General features: G+C 46.0%; 2 protein-coding genes across 2 annotated transcripts; one reads left to right on the top strand and one right to left on the bottom strand.

Annotated features, from left to right (window-relative positions):
- Positions 1-2: 2 nt before the first annotated feature.
- Positions 3-4,201, bottom strand: LOC132257334 (dolichyl-diphosphooligosaccharide--protein glycosyltransferase subunit STT3B). Its single transcript, XM_059754195.1, has 5 exons — positions 3,972-4,201; positions 2,784-3,901; positions 1,327-2,113; positions 1,054-1,252; positions 3-168 (listed from the first exon to the last, which is right to left on the bottom strand). The coding sequence occupies exons 1-5, from the start codon at positions 4,121-4,123 to the stop codon at positions 91-93; spliced, it is 2,334 nt and encodes a 777-aa protein (XP_059610178.1). The 5' UTR covers positions 4,124-4,201; the 3' UTR covers positions 3-90.
- Positions 4,202-4,583: 382 nt separating this feature from the next.
- Positions 4,584-8,303, top strand: LOC132258133 (L-asparaginase). Its single transcript, XM_059755259.1, has 3 exons — positions 4,584-4,951; positions 6,525-6,760; positions 6,822-8,303. The coding sequence occupies exons 1-3, from the start codon at positions 4,678-4,680 to the stop codon at positions 8,301-8,303; spliced, it is 1,992 nt and encodes a 663-aa protein (XP_059611242.1). The 5' UTR covers positions 4,584-4,677.
- Positions 8,304-8,871: the final 568 nt, after the last annotated feature.

Genomic DNA, 8,871 nt, shown 5'->3' with positions numbered 1-8,871 from the left:
AATCTATTTTTTCTTCTTCTTCTTCTCCTTTATCATTGAATATTGACACTGCAAAAGTGGATTGATAGAAAAAAACGGTTGTACATCACCTCACTTCGGGCCAACATTTCTCTTGCCCTTCACCACGGTCGGTCGGTTCTTGATGAAGCCTTTTCTCCTCTTTGAAGTCTGCAAAGAAACATCCATGAGAGAAAGTGCACGACAATTTCCCAGTGAACACAAAATGCTAAAATCTCAGCTAATTTCTTTGCTTTCTGTCGCTGTGTTGTGGAAACAGGAAAAACAGTGTTTCCTTCGGTTTTTTTTTCGTGGAAAAATGCGCAGATAAGTTTCATTAATCATGTTAGGATTGTTGAAGTGTGTGAAAAAGTCAAAATTTAGTGTGAAAAAAGAGTAAATTTCGGGTGGCGAGCTGTCGTGTGACAGTCTAACGACTGTCAATTGACTTTAGTTTGAAGTCGACCATTTGTTGTGAATGTTTCTTAATGGAAAGAAAATCGCGGAAATCGCTCAATTTTACTCTTTTCAGCTCTGGATAAAGAATGCGCAAAAGCGCAATTTTGACGCAGACATTTTTAACCCTTTTGCTCTCCGATTAAGTGAAGTTTTCTTAAGGCATTTGGAAGCCAAGATTTTTTTTGCCAAGAACTCTTTTTCCTTTCTAGAATCTACGGAAAATCCCATTTTGGGCTATTCGACAATGCCGGGGAGTCACTTGGCGCGTCCAAGACAAAGAACAGCGGCGTTCTGGCCACTGTCTTCATCTTCAGTTCATCTAGAGAACGTGAAGTCCTAAAAGTGCATCCTGAGATGCAATTGAATTCATTCGTTGTGAGTTAATGTGAAGCAGTCTTCACCTAAAACGTGTTTCGGAACATTGCTAAGAAAATTGAGCTGCGTTTCCTCAATAAATACTTCGACTTAGCACATTTCAGCTAAATTAGCTGCTTTTCTTTCAGCCTTTATACCTCGCCGGGTTAGTCATTAGCCCAGTTATTTGGCGCACGAAGCGAAAGGCAGAAAAATGGTGATAACATGCATTTCCGCAATTACCTTTCGTGACACATAATCGCTGGCTGGAAACACTCTATCGTCCTCCTTCAAATTGGGCCGGTTGAACTCATGGGGCTTCTTCACACGATAAATACGCACAAGCCAGTGCTCAGACGTGTACGCCTCCTCCAGATACGTCAGCTCGAAATCTTTATTGCCAATTACGGAATTGCGTGTGCGATCATATCCTGCAGTTCCTCTGAAAACAGAGACACATTTGCAGTCAGCAAACGCCCATTAATCACTTCGTGTCTTTCTCTCTTGCGCTCTCACCTGTAGTCAAGCTTGAGTTCGCCGAATCTGTAGTAACTGAGTTTGTACATGAGACAGTTGAGCAAGGCTGGCGCACCCTCAGCATCCACCCGGAACTCCCCGCGATCCGTGAAGAAGTCACTCTCGCGAATGTCCTTCGGATGTTCACCCTCGGCAATCCTCACCATCCACAGAAACTTGTTGATATCGTCACCAGAGTAGCCAATCACACCGCCAAATATCACCAGCACGTAATCCACGTCGAGGGACGTCATGATGTCATAGGCCTTGTCCTCAGGCGACGACATCGCCTTGCCCACGAGTGCAATGTGACTATTATTCCACGTATTGTTGTCCACCAGCGTCGTCCGATTCGCCATGCCCGCTATTTGGTAGCCATAATCCCACCACGACATCACGCGCGCATCATCAGCAGTGTTCTGCGACAGCCAATAGTACGCCTCGCGGAAGTCATCCAGGATATTTCGTGTCCCATCGGCGCTATTGTAGAATGCCAGCACAATTGATGGACTGGAGTAAGCGTTGCTCGTGACCCACGTGCAGTGCACAGCGAACATCATCAGTATCATGAGAACTGCCACAATTACAACACTCTTGAGATTCGATCCCATGCCATTGCCGCCGGAGCTGGAGGCGTCGTGCGTCGTGGCCTCATGCTTTGGCCTGTGCTTCAGCTTTCCCGCCTTGTCGTACATGTTCTTCCTCTCCACGGGCTCCTCACTCTCCTCACCATTGCCAGAAGCATTAGACGGAGCGTTGTCGTCCTTGAGGAACACTTCTAACAAACCTGAAGATAGACGAAAGTTTATGAACTTTTCTACCTGTTTTGCGGTGGAAACTATGAAAAATTGTACATTTTTTCTAAGAAAATCATCTCAAACTTCAATCAAAGGCATAAAACACCTTCTTAGACGGTGAATGAATATAATATTTGTCATATCTTTTAATTTTTCACTTGAAAACTTCAACAAGTTCATGAAATTTGATTTTCTAGAGCTCGAATGTTAAAAATCGACTTTGGAAAGGAATATTTTCAGTTTTCCTATTTATTTTACAATATTTAATTCAAAAATTTTATTAAATACCAATAAAATTAACTGGAATGTCCACAAAATAATTATTGCAGAGCAATATTCGCACTCTAATGAACGATTAGGAGGTGTTTTGAGGTAAATTTAACACATTTCGCAGCGATATTAACGTTAAATTTCTTTTTCAATTCAGTCATCGTAAGTTTTTATGTCATCAAGTAGTTTAATCAACTGTTATTTCTTCTTGTGGCAATAAAAAGTATACATAAAATGTCTCAATATTATTATTGTCACAGACAAAGTCATTGACCTCAACCGGCAAATATTCATTCAGAACAAATTGCAAGTGTAAAATCAGCGTCAATAACACTCGAGAAGCATTATTTTAATCGCTATCACAGAGGGAAATGGCTGAGGAAGACTCACCGGAGAATGCCACGCCGCTGAGGATGCACACGACTGGCGTGAGCGTGAGCATGAGACGAACCATCACGCCGGCGAAGTAGACGGCGCTGATGGCGTAGAGCACGACAAAGACGAGTTCGTCGTTGATGCGCTTGATGCAGTACCATAGTCCCACGGGGAATGTGCACACGAGGATGTGGAGATCGAAGAAGAAGGAGAACCACGTGGTGGGCTGATGCTCCGACACGGAGGCGATGATGGGGATGTGAATCTTGGCATAGCCGGTGTCCCAGAGTGAGTAGAAGCGTCCACTCCACGGCGCCACGACGCCTGAGATTGTGAGAATGACCACGGCGAGGAACACCAGGCCGGCGGCTGAGAGGCCGCCGATGATGAAGACGCGGCGGAACTCCTGCTTCGTCAGCACCGTCTGCATGTGTCGCAGCACGGCGACGGCGATCAGGAGGACAAACACCCCCGAGGCCGCCATGTGCTCACTGGTGCGGATGGGCTGGAAGCCCACGAAGGGGATTTGCATGGAGAGGAGGAGGCCGAGGATGTAGAAGGTGGTGTAGCTGGTGAAGAGGCGCGGCGAGTAGCGTCCCATGATAAGCAGCACGAACACGTGGAGCGGGATGAGATTGATGATGAACACGTACCCACCCCAGGCGGATACCATGTAGAAGTAGGAGAGGGCGGCCATGGACGCCCAGAACACCGAGCCCGTCTTCACGGACTTCACCCAGAGATAGTAGGTGAATTGCAGGGCGAAGATGGCGATGCCCTCGTTGTCGTAGCTGCCCGCCACGCTGCGGCTGATGTAGCCGGGCACGATGGCGATGAAGCTGGCGGCGAACAGGCCCGCGCCCGCGGACCACAGCTCCTTCGTCAGCAAGTACGTGGAGATGGCCGTGAGGCCGCTGAAGACGGGCGCGAGGAACACGCAAATGTCGCGGATGTGGATGGGGATGTGCAGCAGGTGCAGCAGCCAGTGGATGCTGCCGGACGTGATCATGAGGCCCGGATACACTGTGCCGCCCACAATGCGCCCCAGCGGATACCAGGCGCGCTCGTCGAACCAGTTGAGGAACTTGTAGAATCCATGCTGCACCATGTATGCCGTGGCGCGGTAATTGAACCTGCAAGCACACACCGGTCACTCCAGCGCCCCGCAAGTGGCCACAGGGCCAGTCTGGGGCTCCTACTCACCAGGGATCGAACTCATGGATGATGCTCTCGAAGCGAATAACGGCGAAGAGGCGAGATGAAAAGCCCGACACCCAGGCCAGAAACAACACCGCGAAGGTGATCAAACTGGTGTATCCCGCTGTCTGGCGGCTCATAATCTTTGGACGACTCATCTTTAGTAGCCCTTTTCAGCGGTATTCACGGCAAATACTCACAAATTATCACGAAACATGCCACCACTGAAAAATTTCAGACACGTCGCCCAATACTTGACAGCCGGCAACTGGCATACGCGACTGTGCTACGCCGACAGCGCCTCCCGCGGTGTCCCACGGCAAACATCTGGCGCTCTCGCCCGAAGGCAGGCAAAACGCCGTGTGAGCGCCGATTTTGAATCCAAATCAATGTAACGAAAAAATGCGAATATATTTTCATGAGAAATCAATTTATTCCGCCCCGTGCAGCATCATACTTCAGTCAGCTAATCACTAGATTAAATTCAGATTGAACAAATAAATTGTCATACGGAGAAAATAGAAAAAATCGCACTGATCTCGCGCCATAAACAAATTCACATTTTGTTTGCCGTTCGCACAGCTGAAGACTTGCTCGTGGCAATTTCAGATCGTCAGTTCGTTTTCAGCTGCCTTTCAGTGCGGTTCGCAAAATTATCACGCGTCGCAGTTATCAGTGTGCATTATCAGGCAGCGTCAGCCAAAATTCCAGTATGGAAAGTTCGTCAGATTGTGAAGATATCGGCAATGAGCTTCGCGGAAAAATTAATGGGTCTGCCCTTGCGGCGCCCCACGTGAGTCTGGGCAGTGTGAGATCGGTGAGTCTGAGCAAGATGGGCAGCGGAACGCCTCCGAGGGTGATGGAGAAGTCGTCTCTGAGGCGAAACAGAAGCTACGGAAATATGATGGCATCCGGAAATAAGGAGGCGAAGGTCCTCGTCATCTACACCGGCGGAACAATTGGGATGATGAGGAATGAGAAAAAAGGTGAGACAGTTGCGCAATCCCTTCTCGCACGGGAGAAAGTCTTCTGACCCTGACCTTGCCGTGCCTCGTGCGGCAAAAGTGGCGATAAAGCTTGAGAAGTTTATGGCAACTGTGATTCGGTTGAATTGAAGTAACACTAGAACTACCAGACTGGCGAAATTGGTCAAAGGATGAGGAATTAAATTAATTTCGCACATCAAGACAGAAGATCAAGGTGGAAAATTCATGGAAATACGCGAATGTTTTGACGAATTACAATATCTGTGCATATGCAATGAGTGCCAAAAACATTTCCACGTCTTATCATGCCCAGATTTGTCATCGAATTGTGAGAGTGACAACAGGAAGAATTAATCTTCGCCCTTTTGTTCAACAGTCGATCATGAGTTTTGACATGACGACAAATTTTGTGTGTTTTTGCCTGGAAAACGCCTTGGGTCAAAGCCGTCGCATTAAAAGCGACAACGATTAAACACAATCATCTGTTTGGCTTCCTTTCATCGCTTAATCGTCTCAATATAGAGATAGATTTGAGATGTTACAATAAATAACATATTTATTAGCAAAATGGTATAAAAATAATTTCTCGCGATTTCAAAACACAAACATTCTCGTAAACTTGTTGCTGTGGCACAAATGTTTTCACATATAATTAGCAACTAAGGTGCTATTCTTTCGTGTGCTCGAGATTAAAAGTGGTAACAAGACTCATTTCCAGGGGGGAGATTGTGTGCCTTGACTCTGTACACCACTTTAGATCGCAAGAAATGATCTTAACGAACCAGGATTTGTTCTAGAACAAATTCTGTTTTTATTTTCTAGTTTTGTAGTTATGAATTCGACTTAAAAGTCCTTCTTAGACCGAAATCCTTTCAAATCTGGAAATATTGTGAATGATTCAATGTTTCTAGTATATAAATAGGTTGAATTTCCAACTTTAAAGCTCAAATCACGAAAAGAATTAAGCAAAGAGGCATTTTTCTAGACTGAAATTACATTTTTTGAGGTTAGGATTCATTTTAAGACCTTTTCTTAACCAATCTGAAGTTGTTTTTGAACAAAAATGCTCAACTCTGTCAAGAAAAAGAGAAATATTCCCAGCTTTAATGCAAATTTGATGATTTTGAGGGTTTTTTTGAATATCAGAATCTGTTTAAAATCAATCACATAACCTAGAAAAGCAAAAAAAATTGATGTTTGTAAGAAAAAATAATTTAGAAAATGCCCCAATTTGTAGAAACAGAAGCTTTTGCAGTGCAAATATTCGACATATTTTAACTCTTCCAATTCCCAAATACTTCTACAAATCTGTACACCACTTCCAACCATAATATCTACCCCTTGACTCATTTGATCATCGCTAAAATTGCATGTTGCCAATGTTGAAAATCACAGAGGAAAATACTCCAAGAATTGCTCGATTTTTCCCTGGAATGAAACTTTTAGAATGCAAACATGTAATTTGATTGCATTAACAGCACGTGTCGTGGTCACAAATTGGCGCTAATATAATAATCCAGAGATTGCAAAAGTGAATAGAATGATTAAGTAATCTGTCTCAATATCATTTCAGCACTTGTGCCCATCCCGAATGCACTTGTTAAGAACATTCGTCGCTTTCCGCACATGCACGACGTGGAATATGCGCAGGAGAGATTCGGAACTGGGGCTGCGATGGCGCCCCTCGTCCTGCCCTACGTGGAGAATCTCGAGCGACGAGTTATTTACACGATCTCAGAGTATTCCAAGCTGCTGGATTCCAGCAATATGACGATCAATGACTGGGTGCAGATCGCTGAGGACATTAGAGTGAGTCTATTGACGCTATTTTTTGAGCATCAATCACTAAAATTGTATTATCTCTTATCAGCAATCCTATGAATTTTTTGATGGATTTGTCATTCTTCACGGCACCGATACACTCTCGTACACCGCATCCGCCTTATCTTTCATGCTGGAGAACCTGGGAAAGACCGTCATCATCACAGGCTCGCAAATCCCTATCTTCGAGACTCGCACAGATGGAAAGGATAATTTCACATCTGCTCTCATCATTGCGGGGAATTTTGTGATTCCTGAAGTGTCAGTCTTCTTCGGATCGAAACTCTATCGTGGAAATCGCACGATAAAGGTGAGCTCAGCCTCGTTAGATGCTTTCGACACGCCCAATGTGCCGTGTTTGGCCAAAGTGGGCATCAATGTCGAAGTGGACTTCAGACTCATCTTCAGGCCGTGCACCGTGAGTCGCTTCTGCGTGCACAGCAATCTGGACGAGAATGTGGGCATTCTGTGGATTTTCCCCAGCATCACGACGGCAATGATTCGGGCATTCCTCCAGCCGCCGATGAAAGGAGTTGTGCTGCAGTCCTTCGGTGCGGGGAATATTCCCTCGAATCGACAGGATATGCTGCAGGCGCTTAAGGATGCGTCGCAGAGTGGCATGATCATCGTGAATTGCACACAATGCACGACTGGCTCGGTGTGTGACTTGTACGAGACTGGGCGACTGCTGCAAGACTGCGGCGTAATCTCTGGCTATGATATGACGCCCGAGGCGGCGCTCACGAAGCTGGCCTACTGCCTGGGCAAGAGTGAGTGGTCGCTGGAGGAGAAGAAGAAGATGATGCAGCGGAATCTGCGCGGCGAGCTGACGGCCGGCAAGTCGCCGGAGATGCAGGAGTTCGATTTGGTTGACGCTGTGGCGAGATCACTGCATTTGTCCACGCCACATGAGCTCTCCCAGCTGGGAGCTACGCTCTTCCCCGCCATGGTGAACACCGCCGTGAAGGCGGGCGATCTGGCCAAGGTGGAGCTCATGAAGTCTTATGGTGCTGATCTCTCCGGCGTCAACTATGACTATCGCACGGCGCTCCATGTGGCGGCGGCCGAGGGGCGGGAGGATGTGGTGAAGCACCTCCTGTTGCACGGCGTCACCGTGCACGTGCGCGATCGTCACGATCGCACGCCACTCATGGAGGCCATCGCGAATGATCACCACGAGATTATTCGTCTGCTGATCAAGTGCGGCGCTCATATCACGGGATCGGCTAGAGGAGTGGGTGAATTCCTGTGCGCCGCCGCGGCCAGAGGCCTGCAGAAGCGCATGGAGTCGTACCGTCTGGCCGGGGCTGATCTGTCGCAGCCCGATCCCTCCGGACGCACGGCCCTGCACGTGGCTGCTCTGCACGGCCACACAACTCTCGTGGAGTATCTGCTGAGGAACTACGTGGACAGGGACGAGGTGGACCTCCTGGGACTCACGGCGGAGGATTACGCGAAGCGCGGCGGCCACGATGATATTTGCAGCATCCTGCAGGGAAAGCCAGTGAATGGTAACGGAACTGACCACTGAACGCTCATCGTATCTCTTACTTCATTCATGTTTATTTTACTGTAAGACTTGCTAAACCTCTATCTGATGATCTTTTATCTAAAAATGTTCTATTCACTCAACGAAATTCATCGCAGTTTGGAAAAATTAATGACTGAACAGAGTCCAAAATTCTTATCAAGCTACATAATAATATATACTCATAGTGATATTTTTAATTAATACTTCTCCTGTTATGTAAATCTAACGTCATTAATATAATAAAATAAAATTAATATATGTATGTTTCTCTATGTATAATATGGATTAAAAACGATGCACAAAATGCATTTTAATTTTATCTTCTCATTTCATTTCAACTGTAAATTCCAAGGGGAGATAATATGTTTCAAATCTGTACACCTTTTCTTTGAATTTTCACAATTTCTCTGCAGAATCTTTAACACTTCAGACACTTCTGAATGTCTAAAAAGGCGTTTTCCATCGCTTTTTACACTTCTTCAACTGTTTCTCACATTCAATTCTGACTTATCACAATCTAATCTAAGTTTTGCCTTCAGAAATTGCTTTGAAAAATTCTGATCAAGTT

Source organism: Phlebotomus argentipes, unplaced genomic scaffold (assembly GCF_947086385.1).
Source record: "Phlebotomus argentipes unplaced genomic scaffold, Phlebotomus argentipes genome assembly scaffold_4, whole genome shotgun sequence".
Lineage (NCBI taxonomy): Eukaryota > Metazoa > Arthropoda > Insecta > Diptera > Psychodidae > Phlebotomus > Phlebotomus argentipes.
This window is presented reverse-complemented; position numbering and strand designations above follow the sequence as displayed.

Bases quoted from the DNA above. Each gene is read 5' to 3' on its own strand.
- LOC132257334 (XM_059754195.1), bottom strand. From the start codon at position 4,123: ATGAGTCGTCCAAAGATTATGAGCCGCCAGACAGCGGGATACACCAGT. The intron at 3,902-3,971 runs GTGAGTAGGAGC...GTGTGCTTGCAG, and splicing joins ATCCATGAGTTCGATCCCTG to GTTCAATTACCGCGCCACGG. The intron at 2,114-2,783 runs GTGAGTCTTCCT...GTCTATCTTCAG, and splicing joins CAGCGGCGTGGCATTCTCCG to GTTTGTTAGAAGTGTTCCTC.
- LOC132258133 (XM_059755259.1), top strand. From the start codon at position 4,678: ATGGAAAGTTCGTCAGATTGTGAAGATATCGGCAATGAGCTTCGCGGA. The intron at 4,952-6,524 runs GTGAGACAGTTG...ATATCATTTCAG, and splicing joins GATGAGGAATGAGAAAAAAG to CACTTGTGCCCATCCCGAAT. The intron at 6,761-6,821 runs GTGAGTCTATTG...ATCTCTTATCAG, and splicing joins AGATCGCTGAGGACATTAGA to CAATCCTATGAATTTTTTGA.